Source organism: Lepidochelys kempii, chromosome 2 (assembly GCF_965140265.1).
Source record: "Lepidochelys kempii isolate rLepKem1 chromosome 2, rLepKem1.hap2, whole genome shotgun sequence".
Taxonomy (NCBI): domain Eukaryota; kingdom Metazoa; phylum Chordata; order Testudines; family Cheloniidae; genus Lepidochelys; species Lepidochelys kempii.
This window is the reverse complement of record NC_133257.1, coordinates 192514021-192535787: the sequence shown is the minus strand read 5'-3', so window position 1 is coordinate 192535787 and position 21767 is coordinate 192514021. Positions and strand designations below refer to the sequence as shown.

Below are 21767 nucleotides of genomic sequence, written 5' to 3'. Positions count from 1 at the left end.
TAGTGTGTTTTCCAACTTGTCATGTTGTGTTGCTATTGTCCCAGTGTAAATACCTGTGTCGTGAATTGTTCAGGTGCCCACAGAGCACTAACCCTACAATCAGTCTGCAGTCAGGCAAGATGGCATTTAAGATCATTGTCTTTGTAAGACTGTAATGCTCAATAGCCTTCAACCCCACCACCACCACACACACAAAGAGTAAGAGGAATACAAATGCAAGCTAAATTCTCTAGCAGTGAGCTATGTCAAGTTGGTGTTTGTGACTAACAAGTACATTATTAGAATGCTAGTGCCATATGCTTATACACAGCTGTAAACACCTGAATCTTTTGTGCCTCTATTGATTTGTGAACCACAGAATCTCTTTCTGTTCGGAAATGGAAGTGTCTCAGACAACAATATCTCTCCTGTGTGTGTAAATGCATGTACTTAGCAAACCTCTCCTTAGGAACCCTACTAAACTTATAGCAGTGCTGTCCAGTGTCATGCAACTCGGGTGGCACTCACACAAGCAGCAGCCCTGTCACACCTGTGCTCAGCCCATCCGGATCCTCATGCACCCAGTCAGGCTGCAGGGACAGCTCTGCAGTTGATTCTCCTGGAAGCTACTGTGACACTTGGGTGACCTCTCTGCCTCACTTCTAGCTGCTCCATAGTAGATTCTAATTCATGGCAGCAACCGGAGGAGGGGGCAGTAACAGCATGTGAGAGAGGGCCCATTACTGGCCCTAGGCTCCCTGACCCAGCTATTCTCCAGACAGCACCCACCCATCCATTCACCTACCTCATTATTCCCCCATTTACCCAGCACAGCCAGAAATCTTAGCACCCACCCATCTATCCCAGACCATCCTGCCCCAGTTAAGTCTATTTACTTATTTTTAATGTACAGCCTGGGTTATACTAATATAAATGTTTTCTTCTGTAGCCTGCAAAGAAATGACAGCTGACATCATGTTTCTAGTGGACAGTTCTGGAAGCATAGGACCAGAGAACTTTTTGAAAATGAAAAACTTTATGAGAGAACTGGTGAACAAATCTGACATCAGCGCAGACCGAGTGCAGGTTGGGGCTGTCCAGTTCAGTGGCACAAACAAGGAAGAGTTCCAGCTTGACCGATACTCTTCAAAAAGTGACATTTTCAGTGCTATTGATAGAATGTCTCTTATAGGGGAAAATACACTAACAGGAAGCGCATTGACATTTGTGGCTGATTATTTCAAGCCTCCCAAAGGTGCGCGTCCCACTGTCAAAAAGATTCTTATCCTGATAACAGATGGGGAAGCGCAGGATGAAGTGAAAAGTCCAGCAAGAGACCTACGTGATCAAGGTGTTGTTATCTACTCTATTGGGGTGTTTAATGCAAATAAAACTCAGCTGGAAGAGATTAGTGGGAAGCATGAGCTGGTTTTTTACGTTGAGAAGTTTGATATTCTGAAGCACATAGAAGATGAGATCATCTTTGGAATATGCAGGCCTCATGAGGGTAAGTACTGCTGTTTTCAATAACTCATGTCAGTCTGTGCAGGAATTTTGCTCTGTCCAAATAGTTGAGTATTGTAATAAAGTAAATAAACAGGCATGCTTTCTCCTTGCAATGCCATCTTCTCTTGGAGATGCCTACAGGGATGAGAAGCATGCGAGAAAATGAAGGTAGAATTTGGATCACAGTACCAGGAGGTCTGTCCTACTAGCTTTCAAAGATGCTATATTCTCTCAAACAAATAATATAAATTTCATAATATTTTAAAAGTACAATATGTGTGCTAATGTGTGTAAGAAAAGACTAAGAATCTGATTCTCCCTTATACTAAGGCTTTTTTGTGGTGTTCTGGCAGTGTAAAACATCCTTGGGGACTGATTCTTGTTTACACTAATGGCCTAGTTCTGCCCTCATTTACAAGGGAGCAACTCCTATTGAAGTCACAGAAATTGTACACATGTAAATGAGGGCAGAAATGGGCTCTATAGGTTGTATTTACCTGATACACAGACACACACAGAGTCTGGCCCCTATCCATGTTGCCAGCAATACAGCACCGGAAACTAGTTTTCTTGGAACCATATTTACAAGTTTCAGTGTGGGTTCCAGATGCAGTTCAAACCCAATGTAGCCAAGGCTTTTAAGAAAATGTGTTGATGGAAGCATTTAAATAGGTGCAAAAGAGGCATAAAACAGTGTAAAGATAGATGAAAATGGTAGTGAGTACCACATGCTACTAATTTTGGGGGGGCCCAGTCCAGGACTGTGTGAAACGAACTCTCACAGGAACTAAGGACCGTCACAAACCTCTCCACCTTCCACTCCACGTGCAAGGTATTTTCCTTTGACCTGGCCTTCTCTAACATAAATATATGGGGAGTGGGGGTGACATTCAAAACAACTCACTAAACTCACTTTTGCTCCTGGGGAGAAGATGAGAGGAAAAACACACACTGCTTAATACATGGCTGGAAGGCACAAAGGTATATTGAGGTGATGATTATAGTATAAGAACCTATATAGAATAAAATAGAATAACCATCTGTGCAAACACTTCTCTGCAGAGGCTGCTATCTAAACATTGCACAACTTGCTGATGTATAAGAACCTGAAAAATGGAATAGCCCAGGGCCAGGTTATGCCTGGCCCCATACATGGTTGTGCAATGGGGCTGGGGAGAGCACAAGGAGTTTCTCTCCTCTTTGCACATTGCATGTTCCATTTCAGGGGCTTACAGGACTGAGATCTGGTTATCTTTTTCACTCACTTATCCAATTGCAGAAAACACATTTTTGCTGTCGCAAAGTGAGAACAGATCAAACCTGCCACTGTGTTATGCCCTGAAAGGTATAAATTCTGTTCCATGTTTAGGAGCTACAATGTCCTCCTTACGAAACTGTTAATCAGGTATTGACTTCCCATCTCCTCGTCATAAATGCTGATCTTTAGTTTAGGAGTAGTTTTAATGGGTTTCACAAAAGTCCCGTTCAGCCCTTTTTGGTCACTGCAACACAGGGCCTTGGGGGCTGTACAGGGGTGGCAGGGCTTCAGTCTCCAAACTGAACATTTTTCATACACACAGAAAAAAGATTGCAATAGATCCAAAGCACAAAATAAATTCTGCTATCATTGATGCTGGTGGGTCTCCATGCATTTCAGTGTGGTTGCATAGATGCAAATGGCAGCAGAATTTGGCTCATTTCCATTAGTAAATAGTACATAAAACTGTGTGTGATGACTCTGTAGAACAAGGGTCACAGAAATTTGACTTAACTCCAAAAATGAAAAACTTAAAATATGTTTTTTGGGGGAAAACACAAGCTTTTAGTTGGTGCTTGTATTCTAATAGAATACAGATTCATAGATTTTTTTTTTTTTTTAAGGCCGGAAGAGACCATTACGATCATCTAGCCTGATCCCATTCTGTTGTGTTACCATTCATTTCTCCCCCCCGTCTCTCTGGATTTTAGATTAAGTTGAAACTATCAGTTATTTTAGGATTAGTGGTTAGGCTCTTCTGTTGTGCACTGATGGATTTTCCCAAAACATGCCTAACATAGGATGTTCAGTTGTGTTGCTGCCTCCAAAAAGTGATCCAAATTCACAAGCTTTGCTTGAATACAAAGGGACTAATAAGAGAGATTCAGTAAGAGTCCGTACGTACTTATCTGTTTGGGTTTTTTTGTTTTGTCATTTGTTCTTTTACAGAATGCAAAAGGATAGAAAGATTAGATGTTGTGTTTGTGATAGATGGATCTGGGAGCATAAGTCCCTTGCAATACCAAACCATGAAAGACTTCATGATTGCCTTGGTGAAGAAATCTGATGTCGCTCCAGATAGAGTTCAGTTTGGAGCTGTAAAATATTCTGATGAACCGGAAACGTTTTTCTACCTTAATAAGTACACAGCAAAATCCGAGATTGTTGAGGCTATCCAGAATGACTTAACTAAAGGAGGTTCAACGTATACGGCCAAGGCAATTGACTATTCGGAAGCTCTGTTTGCTCAGGAGCACGGCAGCCGCAAAAGCAAGGGAGTTCCACAGATTCTTATAGTGATAACAGACGGTGAGTCGCATGATAAAGCACAGCTCGGTGACACAGCCAAGAGATTAAGAGACAATGGAATTATTATCTATGCTGTTGGGATAGAAGGAGCAAAACCTGATGAGCTTTTGGCCATGGCCGGATCAGAAGACAAATATTACTATGTGGATACATTTGAAGGACTCAAAAACACATCTGTAGCAATATCAGAAAAAATATGTGATGATTCAAAACCAGGTAAGTGTTTGTTTTTACTACTCTATACAGTTTAAACTTTCCTTATCAATTTATTTAAAAATTGGCGAAGATGGGGAGACACATCTCTAAAATTTCAAAGCAATGTGTATGGCTTCATTTGTTCATCTAACTTCCTTATGGTATTCTTTTCTCTTTAGCAAGCCAAGCTATAGGCAAAAAGGGAAGTTTCTTAAAGTTTATCCTTACTTGATCCTACAACTGAGGATTTTCATTGGTTAAATAGTTGATATTGTTAGTCTGTGCAGGTTCAGAACTTTCATTAAGGGTAAAATTAGGGCACTAACCTTTCACTTTGAAAGGCCTGAGGTCAGGTTTCAGTTTGCTTATCCCCACAACAACTAGTCTAATCAATTACATACATCACAAAAGCACCACATGATTTGGCCTGGTTGATGAGCTCTGCTGAGGAAATAGGCAAGAACAGGCAGATGGGGACAATTGCAAGTGGCAATCAAAATGCAGTGGCAATTATGAGGAAACTTACACCATGCAAACTGCACAGTGGCATCCTCTTGTCCAGTGGTGGGCAACTTGCAGCCTCTCAGGGTAATCCACTGGTGGGCCGTGAGACAGTTTTCCATTGACCGTCCGCAGGATGAACCACACCTGGGTTGAATCAGGAGCTGGCAGATTAAAAAAAGCAGGAAGCTTCAGAGGGGTGGGAGAGAAAGTTGTAATTAGGTTTATAGACTGCAGGGAGGGAGCAAGAAGGTTCCTGTAAAGGCACTGGGTCAGTAGGGAAAAAAGCTGAAGTTGGAGGAAGGTCTCTAGGCAGTGAGACCTGGGAGAGACCTTGGACAAGCAGGAGAGAGACTGTAAAGGCCAGCTGCGATGAAGACTATGTGAGTTTGTGTTTTGTGTGTTAATCTGGAGAGGGACCTTGAACTGCCTGGGGCCTACAGGACCAGTATGTGTCAGAGGACTCAATAAATGGGATGTCTTTGGGGGGATTCTTGGAACCACTTTTGAACTATGAGATCTAAAGGGCCATGGAAGGTGGATAACAGAGTGAGGGTGCTGCAGAATGATCTCTGGCTGTAAGGGGTTGCCCAGGGGGCAGTGAGCAGGCCTGTGCTACAGTGACCCTATGGGCTTTTTGCTAACTGTTCACTTATTTTCTATTCATTATTTGCACTGTTAGTGGGCCAACATAAGTCACATGATGTTTCTGCTCCCCAATTGGATGATTGTAATTTTTTTTTACAGGTGAATAAAGAATAACAAGTAACAATGTATTTCTAGTATAGATTTTTCAGATGAGCATTCAAATTAAAATTCATGGCACTCCTGTGACTCCCACAGCTTTCTCACTTGTCTGGAAGGTGTCGGAATACTTGCAAACAGTGAATGACATGATTCCATGGATACCATCAGTGTGAATGTATTTAGTCACAAGAATATTTACAAATTGCTGTTTGTATTATTTGACCGGTGCCCTGGGTCAGAGTGGACTGTAATCAACCTCCCCTCCTGGGGCGACTGGAGTGCTGCTGTCCACCAAACTTCTTTAGATAGTCAGTAGTGTGACAGCTTTACTGCGCCTCAGAGGCAAGCACCATAGGGGCTAGGTCCTGTAGGGCTCCCAGGAAGCACTCGGAGGCATGCCTGTGTGAATGAATAGTTGACTACGGCTGGGAGGAAAGGTCCATGCATACTCTTATTACAACACCTTAGCCTAGATCTACGCTGACAGTGGGGTGCAGAGTACATACACTACATGCCTCTCTACCACAGGTATAAAGAGCACAAGACAGAGAGGCTCTGCTTAGGAAAATAAAGACATGCCAGAATCTTAGGGCATGTATCCTATACTCTCTATGTGCCCAAGTTGTGCCTCAACTGTCGACACTATTTTTAGCAGTATAGTGTCCCTCTTGCGAGGAAAGGCTCTAGCAAGCATCAGGCAGTGAGGAAAGGCTCTGGCAGCTCCCTGTTGCCTGAGCCTTTTCCCTGAGGTGTAGTTACCCAGTACAGTGTTGATGCAGCCTGCTTTTCACCGTGGTGTGTAGCTACACATATCCTACACACCGCCACCAGTGTAGACAAGTCTTTTGTCAGTTACAACAATGACAATTGTTAATTTGGCCATAAGGGGAAAGTCCAGTAAAGGGTTGCGTCTCCTGAAGCCTAGTAGTTGAGGTTCTTCTAATCCATTCTGTTATCTGAGGACAATAGCAGAACACCTGCTGGAATATGTAAGGTCTGCAGTTCACTGGCTTGTTTGGGGGGCCCTTCCATGCTAGCATCCAGTTGTTGCACAGACTGCTTTCCCTGTTCCCTACATGCCCTGTTTTTATGTATGCTTGTACGCCTGTCCCTTTACAAATACTTCGAAGGGTTTCTGCTTCTGGAACCTCCTCCAAGCTCTCCTGTATTCAGCAGTGTCCTTCTCCTGAATCTCTGCTCCTCCCCACAGGTTCTGTGTGAGCCTGTAACAGTGCACTGTTGCTCCAGTCTCAAAAACCTCACCCCATGGAGCTCTGCTCCCATCAGTGAGGAACAGAAATCCCCATCTCATGCCAGATCCAACCAGGAGATGCCTGGGAATATGGGCTCACAGCCACATCTCCCTGACCACTTAGAAAAACAGCAGGAGGAGCTTTGGAGTGTTCTTAAAGCCCCAGCTCCAGAAACTTTTCTCATTCTGCCAGCAGCAGAGCAGGGAACAGGTGGGAAGTACCTTCACTCACCCCCAATCCATGTCCTCATGTTATCAGAATTTTTGTCCTCTAAAATACAAACTCTGATCTGCCTTTACACTTGCTGATTGCCCAACTGATTTGTTGTTTGTCCTAATCTCCTTCCATCTCTCTTCAACTACCACACTCATCCTGCTGTAGGATGTCAGCCAGCCTCTATCCCTCTTTTCTTCTCTTTTTTTTTTTGAGCTTTCCTCCTCCTCTTCCCCTCAGTCTTCCTCTCTACACTCCCTCATGCTCATTCTCTCCCCAAAGTGATCTTTAAAAAAACCCGAATAGGATTCAGAGTATGATTGTGATTATTTCCATGTAATAAAAATACACATAAAGTGAATCAATAGGATGTGTGCAGAACCACTGAAGTAATCACACAGTCTTGTACTGGTAAGCCTTGTCCTGCTCTCACCTTCCCCACTTCCTTTGTGTTTGTCTGCACTTGTTTTGTCTTGTCTCTGTTTAGACTGAAAACTCTTTTGAGGGCAGGGATCCTGTCGTTTATTTATCTGTGAAGAGCCCAGCACGTTATGAGCACTATATAAATAATAAGCTAATTTTCCTTTTTTTTTTTCCATTTCAGAGTGTGAAATTCAAGCAGACCTTGTTTTCTTGATTGATGGTTCCAATAGTATACAACCAGATAACTTCACCAGGATGAAGAATTTCTTGAATGATATAATAGATCAGATTGATTATGAGCACAATGTTGAAATTGGCATTGCCCAGTACAGTGATGGGTATAAAAGAGAACTCAGCCTGGGTGCTTTTCAGAGCAAATCAGAACTGAACATTCAAATTCAGAACATTAAACAGATGACAGGAACTCGCACTTTAATTGGAGCTGCACTTAGGAAGGTGAAGGAATTCTTTGCACCAGCACGCAGCAGAAGAGTAACAAGAAATGTCCAGCCAGTTTTGCTGGTAGTCACTGACGGGAAGTCGTTTGATGATGTTGCTGAACCAGCAGAAGATCTGAGAAGGGAAGGTGTTCATGTATATGCTATAGGAGTTGGGGATATTGATCACTCGCAGCTCATGCAAATAGCTGGCGTCTCGGAAAGGAAGTACACTGTTCATGATTTCAAAGAGCTGAAGATTATTAAAAAAAGACTAGTTGATGACCTATGTAAACCTGCTGTTCCTACAAGTAAGTATAAATGAATAAGGGGGAAATTCAGATTTCAATCCTGACTTCTTATATCTGTCCCACTTCTAGAGCTATTTTTCTTCAAACTTGTATTATTTTTGACCATCACTGAGGACTAATAAAAGCCAGGATTGAGTTTTCTAGCTGCAGGATTTGTAAATTACTCTGGCCCAAAATTACTGCTTGGAACATGCAGGGAAAATGCTTTGTTTACATACTCCTGTTTTGCTCCTACTTTCAAAATAAACTAGGGGGTCGCACACTTTATAGCTTCCGTAGGTCAAGCTCCTTGCTTCTCTCCCATCCCCCTTTATTTCAGGGATTCACTGTAACCCGATCCTCCTGGCAGGATCCCGCCCCCCCAGCTTCCTCTTCTCCCCTCACCATTCTTTTTTCTTTGTCTGAGAGATAAGTAATTACAGACTTGGTTGAAGCTGCCTTCTTAGCAGATGCCTCTTCAAAAGTTATTGTATTTCATCCAAACAGACAGAGGAATGCCATCAAGTTGACTGCAGGCTCCTTGCTATGCCCAGTCAATAGAAATTCACCTTTGGGCCGAGTCAAAGCATGCTGGGACAGAGCCATGCTAATAAGTCGTAACAAGCTCCCTGGTGGCCAGTCCTCCTTTCTTGTACTAAGCAGATCTTGGCAGAAGGCAGAATCTGGCCAGCTAACCTCCACTGCCTTGAAAACAGAGCTTCTGATCCTTTACAATCACTTTCCTTCAGCTTATATGCCTTTATGTCAACGTGTCCCCCCCTCCCCCCCTCCAACCCCTGTGCGTCTTCCCTTTGCTTCTAGGGTATCTGGATCTCCTTGCTACAGCTATTCTGATTTTCAGCCTGCAATTCATTGGCTCAGAGGAGCCTCCTTTTTACTTTCCTATTGAAGAAAGGAGTTTATTTTTCTTCACCTCCTCTTTGGGCTGGCACTTTCTCTGCCCTCACAGCCATTGACCGAGCACTGAGCTGCTCTCTCCTTTTCTTTCACTAGAGCCTGGTCCTAGAGCTTGAGACTAATGAAAACAAATCTCCAGATTGGGAAAGAGTATCACTTGCTTCCTTTTCCCTGTATGCCTTTGCCCTCTTTCTCTGATGTGGGGGTGCAGCTGCTCTAACCCTGTCATGTAGTAGCATTGGCAGTAGCAAGAACATAGAAAGACGTAATTGGTGGCAAAAGAAATAAGTGATTTGTTCACAAGGTGCAGGCATACCATATTGTATTATTAAAGAATCTAAATTTGAATATTTGATTTTAACCTTTTAGACTGAATCATATTTTATTTACACATTGCAAATTCTTTACTTTCTTCCTACTTCATAGGTTTAAATTGCTAAAGTGGATGTTTTATACTTATTTCTCCAATTAGTTTCCTAACTGTTGGAATTTGAGGTTTTACACAGACTTTTTTTCAATTGAGAGATTTCACTCTTAAAATACTCATTTATGCAGAAAATAATTCCAGTTCTCCATTAACCCTTACTGTGAGAACAACACAAACTCGACACAAAATAGGTGAGCTATATTTACAACCAACACAATCTTGGATATACTGAACTTCCATAAGTCAAGAAACTGAAATGCTTTGACCAGGCTGTACTCCTCCATCAGCAGTTGCAGTTGGGAGCCCCTAAGACTTGTGGTCTTTATGTGGTCTTGAAAATTTCTTTGATCCTTAAGCTCATATTTAGGTAATTAACTTTAAGATATATTTTTTTAAAAAATTGCCCATTTGTATAAATAAAAGTTCATAATAACTGTTAATGTACTGAAAGTCTAAATAACTTCTCAGTGTTAACACAGAAGCTGTTTTGCTCTGAAGTGATACTGTCACTAAGACATGTTTCATAAAAATACAAGCGCTCATGCATCTATTTAAATTTAAAAGCGTAGCCTCATTGTCTATTCATATGAGTAAAGTTAGATACCTCTTAAATGCCTGCACAATCAGGGTTTTAATTTTTAGTACTTTTGCCTATAGCAGTTTTGTAAAACTCAAATAAGATACCCCACCACCACTGGCATTTAAAAAAGCAGCACTTACAATCAAGTACATTATAAATTTTATTCTAAAGTTGCAATAGCACAAAATTTCAAATTAATTTTATAAAGGCTTAACCTAACTTAAATCAATTTTTTTTAAGTTGTCATTTTAAATCATCTTGATTTAAGGTGTTCCACACTTTTTGTTAGTATTGACCTACATGTGAGACAGAATTGTCAGTATGACTTCTAGGTATATTGAACAGACTCTTAGTACAGCATCGTTAACTCTTAAAGCATCTTCCAACACAGTGCACTATTAAAAAAAAAAAAGTTTCAGTCTGTTTAACTATTGTTGGGGATGGGGACTAACATGAAATTGAGACTAGTTCTGCTCCCATTGAAGCAAACAAACAAAACAAACAAACAAACAAACAGCAAAATTCACATTGACCTCAATAAAAGTAAAATTTGTTAAATGGTTCAGATGAAAAAATAATTGAACTTAAAAATACTTTTTAAGTTAATTACAATTGCTATGTTTGAAAGTGTCTCCCTTCTCTTTTCAGCAGAAGTACATATATTGAGGCAAGTTCATCCCTGGAATAATTCTGCTGGTGTAAAAGATGAATTCAGGGTGAATTTGGCTCTGATCTGGATTAAAGACATTAAGGACCTCTCTATACATATTCTATCCACCAACGGTTGTCTTGTTTTCCTGTCCGTATCTGACTGAATTCTACAATTACCATGATTCTTTAGCTTAAACTCTGTCCCCCTCTTTTTCTCTATTCCTCCACCTAAATTTGTTTGTGCATTAAATTGTGATATTTTGTTTTCTTCTCCACTATAGCTTGTTTTGTGGATATTGTTATGGGATTTGACATCTCCTCACAAAAGAGAGGTGACCATTTATTCCATGGACAGTACCAGCTGAAAGCATATCTTCCTGACATTCTAAAAGCTCTCACATCCCTAAGCAGTCTGAGTTGCAATGTAGGGACAAAGACACAGAGCAGTGTGGCTGTTTACCTGAACAACACAGTTACACCCGTGTCTTCAAAGTTCCAATTTGACAGTGAGAAAATACTGAACAGCCTGAGAAATATCATGATTGACCAACCATCTCATCTCAATGGCAACTTCCTGGAGTCACTCTGGAAAACATTTCCAAGCAAAGCTGATGATCAAAATAGAAAGAAGGTAACCTAGTCCCTTACACCAAGACTTTGGACCAAAAATAAGTTCTTTTGTTTTAATTCTGCTTTTGACTTCCTGTGATTTTCTCTCTCTCTTTAGGTTTTACTTGTGTTTTCAGATGGTTTGGATGAAGATGTAGAAGAACTTGAACAAAAGTCAGAAGAACTCAGAAAAAAAGGTATCTTAAAGTGGACACATATTTAAATTAAATTACTTTGAGAGGGTCTGTAAGAGTGTTACTCAACCCAAAGCTCTTTAGCTGAAGAAAGGCAGGTGAAAAAGGGACAGAAGAAAAAATAATGCCTTCCCTTTTAGCAGCCAGGATATGGAGATAGGACATAGCACTCTGAATTAGTGGCTCTCTCTAACATTACTTTTTGTTTGCTTTGTCATGAAGCTTCCATGCATGATGATGTGGTGTGATAACCCACAATCATCAACAAGTGGTACAAGGTCATGAAATAAATATAGGAAAAGCACCAGATTTGCTCAGCACCTTTCACTGGGAACAGATTTTCAAAAGGGCTGAGCATGCAGTGCCTCGGACTGTGGTGCTGATGGCTTGATTCTCGAAAGTGCTCACATGTACCCAATGTGCTGAGCTTTAGTGAAAATCTGGCCTCTTATTTTGGTGTGTATATATGGGAGCTGAAGTGGTGGGTTTTTTTGTTTTGTTTTTTTGTTTGTTTGTTTTTTAAATCTAGTCCTAAATGTGGGAGCTGAGCTCTTTTGAAAATTCTGGCCATGATACTAGGATATTTTTCAATCTATTTTATTCCATTTTTGGATTTACCTCAGCTGATGATCTAGCCCAGTGTGTGTTTTTTCTCTTCAGCTTTAAACTCAATTTTAGTACAAGGCAGTATTATTTTGAAAATTAAAAACTTGGTTTCAGGTGAAAGGACAAAATATTCTGGAAATAATTGTGCTGACAGCCACAGTGGTCACATGTTCTTTGATGCTCAAACTTCACACAGAGAATTCATTCCATGATTGCTAGTGATTCCAGATTGCCACTGGCCCATTTATTTTCTATAAATTAATTATGGACTCTTAAAAATAAAATGTGAAGATAAATCATGACTTTCATTCTCTAATCTATAATCTTTGTTTTACCCTTATAATAATAATAATCTGAACTCATACACGCAAGGATCCTATCAACTAAATAATTGTCTACAATATTCATTTGGATAAATGTTTTGTTTGTTTTTGCTCATTTATGGTCAATGTTTTAAATAGGATTGGATGCACTGATAACTGTTGTTCTGGAAGGAGCCTCTAAATTTGATGAGCTTCAGTACATTGAGTTTGGAAAAGGATTTGAATACATGACTCAATTAACTATTGGCATGAGAAATATTGCCAAAGCACTGTCCAAGTATGTGGTAAGTCATTCAGAGAAGCTCCAGTGTGTCTAGTTAGAGTTTTGATTAAGGCCCTAGTCATTTTCTTAAAGAACTAAATAAGGCTCACAACTGAATACAATAGTCAGAGGGCAAGATTCTCTGGTATGCTCGGGCTGCTTTGTGCCAACACTGTTGACAGGCCTAGAGTCAACTTGCTCAGCCAGCTGACTTTTCCCACTGTGTAAGAGAATCTTCTCATGGTACTGGAGCAGCCCACTTAGCTTGGCAGCTGTTGGTGCAAGGAATGTGGCTGAGGGCGGGGGGAGGAAGGGGAAGAGTAGAGGCTGCTCTAATTTAGCCTGGAACCAGCCCTGGTTGCCAGATAGGATCAGGGTGCTGCAAAGGCCTGCTGCACGGAGTGCTGCTTAGCCACAGCTGAGAATCTAGCCTGTAGAATGTAAGGCACAATCATGCTCCTCCTGAATTAAATGCAAAACTCTCAATGTCTTAAAAGTGCTCAGGATCAAGGAAGTATGAATGAAAAATGAAGTTTCACATGTAGTTTCTTCCTCTTTTCTGAGACTAACGTTGCTGAAAGGACATGCTGCGCTGTTTTTTGCAAGTGCATTGGGGAGGAAGGTGGAATGGGACTCCGAGGGAAACAAGGAAATAAAGTAAGAAAATTTTTGTGACCTTTCATTTGGATTGTAATTATACGGGGGCCAGCCAAGTCCAGGAAAATTCAAGTGTTGGAGCTTTATAGGAAGACTTTTATTGCCTTTGCCTGTATCTATTCTCAGGGCTTGTCTACACTTAAAATCCTGCAGCTGTGCCGCTGTAGTTCTCCAGTATAGACGCTCCCTACTCTGACGAGGGATTGTCCCGTCGGTGTAGGCAACCTACCTCCCTGAGAGGCAGTAGCTAGGTAGGCCAAACAACATGAGATCTATTTTTAAAAAAATAATTCCAAAGTTGAATTGGCTCCTGGTGGGGGGGAATCTGCAATGAACAAACACAAAATACTCACAGCATAAATAGACCGGGTATACTACTGACTGGCAAAACCATGCTGAAAAAATATACTCTAGTACAGGGGTGGGCAAACTATGGCCTGCGGGCTGGATCCAGCCTGCCAGCCATTTTAATCTGGTCTGTGAGCCGCACCATGCGGCTCAGCCCCACTCCAGCCAGGGCGCTGGGGTGGGGGCCACACCATGTGGCTCCCGGAAGCCGCAACATGGCCCCGCTCCGACCCCTACATGCTCCAATGGGAGATGCAGAGATGGTGCCTGCGGCTAGGGCAGCCTGCAGAGCAGCTTGGTCGCACCTCCGCATAGGAGCTGGAGAAGGGACATGCCACTGCTTCTGGGTGCCACTTGAGCCTCTCACCACACCCCTGCCCCAGCCATGATCCCCTTCTCACTCTCCAAACCCCTCAGTCCCAGCCCAGAGCACCCTTCTACATCCCGAACCTCTCATCCCCAGCCCCACCCCAGAGCCCGCCCCCAACCACAATTTTGTGAACATTTGTGGCCCGCCATACAATTTCTATTTCCCAATGTGGCCCTCGGGTCAAGTTTGCCCACCCCTGCTCTGGTAAGTCTAGCTGTATAAAATCAAACCAGTTGTAAAGCCTAAAGAAGATAGTGATTTTTCAACTGTTGCTTTATTTGAATTTTTAAAAATTTGTCATTTTTAAAAAAAAAAGTCCAGTTTCCACACTTTGTTAATGTTTAATATTCTTTTAGGTGACTTAGATGCTGCTTTTATTATTCCAAAAACAGTGGTTCTGTGTGGACCACTTGAAAATTGCTGGGGGTCTCAGCGGACCATTTAATGATCTTCCCAAATGTTGTTTGTTAGCTAACTATTGTAAAGCACTTTGGATAAAAGCTCTATATTAAAAAAAATCTTAATTATAGTTTTTTGTTCTACAAATGCACACAACTCATATTTTAATATCAGTAGTCTTACCTTTCTAATGCAATTGATGTGCCCTCTCTCCTTCGCCATGGCAGCCCCCAAGTTGGGGCTGGGAAGGGGGGGGTCTTCCCTTGCTGCGACAGCCCCCAAGTTGGGGCTGGGAAGGGGGGGGGGTCTTCCCTTGCTGCGACAGCCCCCAAGTTGGGGCTGGGAGGGGGGGGGGGGTCTTCCCTTGCTGCGACAGCCCCTGAGTTGGAGAAAGTCGCCTTTCTCTGGCCACCACAGATCTGCACATCCCAAATTCCCCCTACCCCTCTTCTCACCCTACTGCCTCCTCCCACCTACCTGCTATTCCCCCCTCACCCCCCCCAGGCACCTAATTAGTGGAGCCACGCCTGCGCAGTGCCACTAATTAGGTGGGTGGCCCTTCATTCTCTTGTGTGTGGCCGCCCAGGCGCGCACCTTAGAGGGAATTATCCACAGATCACCTGAATGGAGCTCGCGGACAACTGGTGGTCTGCGGACCACAGTTTGAGAACCTATGTCCTAAAAAGCTGATATTAAGAAATTAAAATGATTTCTCCCTGCAGGTTATCCATTTATCCTGCTTTGCTGAACCCATTTCTCCAGTATTTGGTTTTTGTTTTTTGTTTTTTTTTAAAGAGTGCTTTGAAGACACAATCAACAAAGGAATGAAGTTTGCAATGTACAGAATAAAACTGCCTTTTGCAAACTTTTAGCCGTTCCTAAATAAAGTAACCCATCAGGACAATCCTTAATAGTTTCACCTTTTAAAGTAAAGAGAATTTTAGTATTAATCTTCACTTTTACTGTCTGAATTTCAGGGATCTAAAGGTATAGAAGGCAGTCGAGGACACTTAGGAGAAGAGGGAGAGCCGGTAAGTTATAACATTTGACTACATTTTACTAAGAAAAAATACTTCAAAACTAAGTGCCCATAAAGACTTTTTTTGGGGTCCGTATTTTAAAAAAATGTAATAACCTGATGGGGAAGGGGGGATTTCCTAATCTTGATACCAAAGAAATCATTCTGATTAAAATAAAATTGGCATATCTTTTTTAAAAAACTGTCAAGATTCAGCACTTTGTCAATATTTAATACTCTAGAATTGTAGGTAATGTATAGTTCCTTCTCTTTCAAATTTCCAAAAACTTGGGGATCTCTTGGAGAAACTTTTATATAAATTCTTGATTAAAATCCTGTTGGTCTACATGAGAATTCAAGGCTTATATTTTTTCAGAATATTTAGAAATTAAAATAATTCCTTCCTCCCTTGGTTCCTGCCTCAGTGCAGGGGCTGGACTTCATGACTTCTCAAGGTACCTTCCAGACCTATTTTTCAAAGATTCAATAAGCAAAGGGAAAAGAGAAAAACCTAATTTTCAGCAAGTAAGTAGGCAAGTATTTGCATGTGAACTAAATACTTACATGCAAAGTATGTGTACAAACTGGTGCACATGCATTCATAGAATCATAGAATATCAGGGTTGGAAGAGACCCCAGAAGGTCATCTAGTCCAACCCCCTGCTCGAAGCAGGACCAATTCCCAGTTAAATCATCCCAGCCAGGGCTTTGTCAAGCCTGACCTTAAAAACCTCTAAGGAAGGAGATTCTACCACCTCCCTAGGTAACACATTCCTTTATAGGTGCCTATTTAGTTAGGAACTTATCTAGCTGTGTGTGAAAATAATATCCCCAATAGTATGCAAAGTAGGTAAGCAAGTTGCATTCACTATTGGACCCATAGTATGCAGTTATGTAATCTTTGATGTCTACAAGCTGCTGAGACCGAGCACATGGCACAAGAAAGACACTAGGAAACATTTTCTTCTAATGGGCACCACTCCATTTATAAATAATTGGGTTTCATGCCTTCTGTTTTTCTATATACATGGCTTGATTCATTATTGGATTACTCCAGTGTGTAACCCATGGAGTTACATGGGCATAAAACTGAGTAACGTAGTGGTGATTCAGGCCCAATAAAAAGAAACCGTATTTTCAATTTTAACTATTTGTTTCAGATTAAGAAACACAACAGATAAGCACAAATATAATCCGTCCTATTTTCCACTCCCTTAAACCATACCTGTTAATGGTGTGGCTCCTGGGTTACTGCTTGTAGCGGAAAGTGCATGGGTGCACTAAGATGGAAAATACCAGCACAGTGCATGAATGTGGTCTGACAAGTAGAACTGCATGAGAAGTACACCAGAGAAACTATTGTAGCACGTGATAAGAGGCGAGTTAGAATGTATTTAATGTCTAATTTGGGGTCACGATACTATGGAGCAGATTCACCGCCCCACTTGCTTTGCACTGCTCAGGTGGTGCAAAGGGAGTATATTCTGCCCTCTTCTCCCCTTCTGGGGGAGTGTGGGAGAGTCCCATGAGGGTGTAGAGCCAGCATGGCTTCTGCACCGCACCACACTTCTGTGTAACTGAGAGCAGAATTTGGCCTTTGGACTGTGCTCACTGAAGAAAAATGATCACTCCATGCTTTTTTGCCCACTGGGCCTAGGTCTTCATTGCAGCAACACCCTCTTCCTCCTCTGGCCCTCTTCCCCTCCCCCGCAAGCAGGAACTCTCTAAATAGAGTAGTATTAAGAGCAGAATGAAGGAAAGTGCCCCACCGCTATCTATAGTGGAGGTGAGCAACATTAATTGTCAATTTGCTTTTTCAATTCAGTACTTTCTTTTTCATTATGTAAGTGATTATATTACAGTTTCATACCAAGTGTAAATACATGTATATCTATATCAGAAGCTTGTAATGTTTTTTGTAAGCACTCCAGAGAGAAACTACAGCGGTTTTAACTGCACAAGCACTTAGCTCAATCTAAGTCTGCTCAGGCTTCTGAAACATCTAGCTTATGCGGGGCTTTCTCAGAGATTTACCATATTCCTTAACATACATGCTCCCTTTCTAGTATTACATCATCTCATGAATATAGTCGCCCCTGGTCAAACACATGATCACTCTCCTTACAAACTTCATATTTCATTTCCTAGGCAGGATATACTAAGATGTGTTTTTCATTTTCTCTCTTTCAGGGTTCAAGAGGACTGCCTGGACCAATGGGAGAGCAAGGGAATAAGGGATGTGATGGTAGTAAAGGTCCTAAAGTAAGAATCTACTGATAACGTTATTTTAACTCCGCAAAATGTCTTTGCATTTATTTTTTGTTTACCTCATTCAAACAAATATTTGTTGTCATTCTTTTCAGGGATACCAAGGAATACCTGGTAAAAAGGTACAGTACTAATGCACTTATTTTCTGAAAAACTTTTGTGTTGATTTGACTACAAATCAGGTGAGATAAAAGTGCATTAAAGGAGGAGGGAGAAGAGAAAAGGTACGCCCTGACCTTCATATAGACACGTTGTCTTAATTCATCTTTCTTTGTAAGTATCCTTAAGTTTGAAGATCTTTGGTATGAGTCTGATGCTGTTTAAAGGCTCGATCCTGTGGTCTTTACCCAGAAGTAGTTTTGTTGACTCCCAAGAGAATAAAATCCAATGCTAAGTGATTCTTGGATTCATCACACTGCAAATTATCTTTGTGTTTAATTCAGGGCTTAGGGATTCGCGTTTGCTTTCTGCAGTAAGATTGTAAAAACTTACTGTGACCCATGGTGCCTAAGGCAGCCCTCACTGGAAATGCCAAGGTCAGGGCAGGGTGCAAAAAGGAGAGCAGGTTCTCCCAAAGACTGGTGGTTAACACTGAAGTAAACTCACCAACCAGTCACAAACTGTGCTTCTGATCCTCCCCCACTGGTTATCAAGAAGCAAAAAAAAAAAAAGAAATCACACAGCCCCCTTTATTGCATTCCAGTTCTCTGGCTCCCAGTCAGCACCTAGGTCCAGTCCAGTGAGTTATTTTAAAACTCTGCTCACCTATACAAAATGTTCCTCTGACCCCAAAGGGCCAGCCACGTTACCAGGTGAGTATAGGTTTGGATCTTACCCAAAATGGCTGGCAGCATGGTAGTCTTTTAGTGTGTCAAACTAAAGGTTTATTCTGAAGAAAAAAGAGAGAACAAGAAGAATTGTTGTAAAATGGTGAAGCAATCAAATACATACAGAGACTTCAAAGTCCAAATATCAGGTTCTTAGCAGTATTAGTAAGTTTGCTGCCTTGAAATTCCCTCTGGAACACATCAACAGCTTGGATGGGTCATCCGGTCCTTTGTTCAGAGCCTCAGTTTTAGAAAAGTTACTGCAGAGGCCAGAAGTAGGATTGAAGACAAAATGGAGGAGATGATGATGCAGCCAGCTGCCTTTTAAATTTCTTTTGCCATGTGGCTTGTACTAGTTTTGTTTCAAACACAAGCTGTCCAGCACATGGCATGGAAAAACGTTAGAGTTCTGTCCATAGGCATGCCCTTATATGCCTTGCTGAGTCACAAGGTGTCATCCCTGGTTCTTTTCAGTGGGTTCATTGTATAGTCAAACGGCCATCAAACAGGCTAGGACGTGCTGATGCCAATCTGTCTGGAGGAGTCACCCATAAAAACAGCACAAGTTTGGAAATAGAGATATGCCTTCATACCTATAACTCACGATACAAAGGTGATACAAACATATAAATAAGATTCATACTTGGCAAATTGTAACACATTTGCCAAAACCTCACACATCATATCTAGTCAGATTCCTTGCAATTTAATAATATTGGTGTCAACAATATCAGTGTCCCACATAATCCATACAGCAGCACGCTTACATTGAATTATAGAAATATTCACGTTACTGAAAATATAATTTGATGTGACCATTGCCACATGGTGCCAGCGCCCTGTTAGCAATTATGCAGGGTGACTATGTATTGCGTGTGTTTTAAGACACCAGTTTTACAGTCAAGAAAAAACAAGAGTCGTTAAAAACAAAATACATGTCCCTGTTAAAGCTTCCACGTGACATAAAGGAAAAAAAATGTACTGGAATGACATAAAAGTTGGGTATCATTTTGACTTTCAGCTTACTGGTCTTTTTATTGGCAAATACTCTTAACGTTGGTCTCTTCCACCCTCAGTCCTTTTAGTGGTCACTTTAGCTCTGGAAGTCTATCTGGACCCTTAAAGTTGACCAATAGCCTGGAGCATCAAAGGAAAATAAATGTGCAGATGAACTATTTTTGGGCCTTATTCTGATCCTGTTAAAGTCCATGAGAGCCAGGGACTTCAGTGGGTGTACTATTAGGGTTTTAATCCTTTTTAGCCTGTTTTGAGGGTTGGCCATAGTGTCTATTCTACTGTTGTACTTAGGGCAGATGGAAGAAATGAGATAGATTAAGCATTAATTTGTATATTTTAAAATCTGCCAATGACTTTGGCTTCTATGGTCAGCTACAGGAGTTCACATGGACACCATTTTTGCTGGACTGAGAGCACATACTGGTTATTTAGATCAGTAGGTCTTATATAATCCCTATCACTTTTGCTACCTCAGGGAGATGATGGGGACAACGGGATTGATGGAATTACTGGAGAGCAGGTAAGTAGTTTTGCTTCTCATTTTCCATTGACATCAACAAATGTTTTTTAAATGAGAAAACATTACTTTTTCTTTTCATTAAGGGATCACTTGGGTATCCAGGAACGGCAGGAGAAAAGGGAGACCAAGGCTACATGGTAATGATTTTTATTATCTTATTTGGTCGGGGTTTGAATTTGAGAGCAATCAGATAGGTATCTCATGAGGCTGTCCCAGTGGAGAAAAAAAACTTAACTAAATGCCTGGAGAGGGGAAATGGTTTGATACCACAAATTTACTGATGTATTTCAACTTATTAGAACTGGCATCAGAACACTGTAGTCATAATTCGTGTTGCATTAGAAATGGGGTGATCCGTCTCTAAATAATCTCTAAGGTATTATTTTTTTTGCTTGAAAATGTCCATTGTAAAGTTGTTCCATACAAAGTGTTTGTATTCAGTGTTGTTAGAACAAATGTAGAATTTGAAAATATCATTTCTTGACACAAAAAAACTCCCCTTTAGGGCCAGAATTGATCTATATTTAGTGGCAAAAACTACATTAATGCAGAGTTAAGGTTATTTGGTGGTATGTCGTCCCTTGCAGAGAGCTGAGCTGAGCAAAACTCAAATGTCTGAAAAGAAGGAAATGCAGAGTTGAAATGCATGCGCAACCTTATTCAGCAATGTGCCCCTTTAACACACAGAGCTCCATTCTGCCAGCCTGATAGTCCACCTCCTTTTATAACCCATTCACTCTCATTACCTCTGAATTAATGTAGTTTTTTGCAATTTAATTTCCTAGTTTTTTGATCAGGAAAAGAGATTGTTAGTAGTCATTTTGGCAGTTGTACATACCAGGTCCTGCAATCAGCCATCCTCATGTTGTAATGCACTCCTTGCTCTACAACAAACTCCTGCAAGCTCATGATCCAGGTATCACCCAGAACCCAATGTTGGCAACCATGGCAGTGCACGTATATTTCTTTTCCCTCCGTGGTCAAAGTATCTGTGCTGTGAGTTCCAAACCTCTGCACTGTGTGTCTTTTGAAAACACCACAGTATTCTGCCCTAAGATCAGGAAGTGGCCACTGGCACCCCCACTGGCTAGTGAAATACACATTTCCCCCCACCCCCAAACAACCAATCCAAGGTTTGGCTACCACCCATCATCATTACCCAACCCATCTGCAAATGCAACCTCTTCATCTCTCCCTCCCACTCCACCTACATGCAGTCCTCTGCTTCCATCTTCTCCTCATCCAATATAACAAACATTTTGGTTAGACTGACTGCTGATTATTCTGTTTATGTTCACAGTAAGCCTTCCCATAAAATAAAATCATGTATTATAACAGACAACTTGTAGCAAGCAACATGAGTTGTTGTTTCTTTATTGCACAGCTGTACAACTATTGGTGACAGGGTGTTCCCCAGGGCAATGGCATTGGCACATTCCCTCAAACTATCCAGGCAACCATAAAATGGCTGCATAGAAATCCTCTCACAGTTTTTTTCGTTATTGTCTGTAATCCTTCCACGCTGCATGTCTGCGCAAGCAAAGTGAACGTGTTCTTAAATACCATTCACAATTTGGGTCCCCAAAGACTTAGTGGGGGCCATGCACTACCTTGGGTAAAAAATGACCAGTGGAGACTATTTTGACCTGAATCACAACCATAG

At 41.4% G+C, this 21767-nt stretch overlaps 1 protein-coding gene across 1 annotated transcript in view; it reads left to right on the top strand.

Annotated features, from left to right (window-relative positions):
- The window catches only part of COL6A6 (collagen type VI alpha 6 chain), a 109833-nt gene that overhangs the window by 25022 nt on the left and 63044 nt on the right, over positions 1 to 21767 (top strand). Inside the window, exons 6-17 of the mRNA XM_073333281.1 lie at positions 929 to 1486; positions 3692 to 4267; positions 7565 to 8131; positions 10968 to 11317; positions 11414 to 11492; positions 12557 to 12702; positions 13245 to 13337; positions 15432 to 15485; positions 17663 to 17734; positions 17836 to 17862; positions 20060 to 20104; positions 20188 to 20241. Of these exons, the coding sequence (XP_073189382.1) occupies positions 929 to 1486; positions 3692 to 4267; positions 7565 to 8131; positions 10968 to 11317; positions 11414 to 11492; positions 12557 to 12702; positions 13245 to 13337; positions 15432 to 15485; positions 17663 to 17734; positions 17836 to 17862; positions 20060 to 20104; positions 20188 to 20241 (2621 nt within the window). The remainder of the gene's footprint in view (positions 1 to 928; positions 1487 to 3691; positions 4268 to 7564; positions 8132 to 10967; positions 11318 to 11413; positions 11493 to 12556; positions 12703 to 13244; positions 13338 to 15431; positions 15486 to 17662; positions 17735 to 17835; positions 17863 to 20059; positions 20105 to 20187; positions 20242 to 21767) is intronic.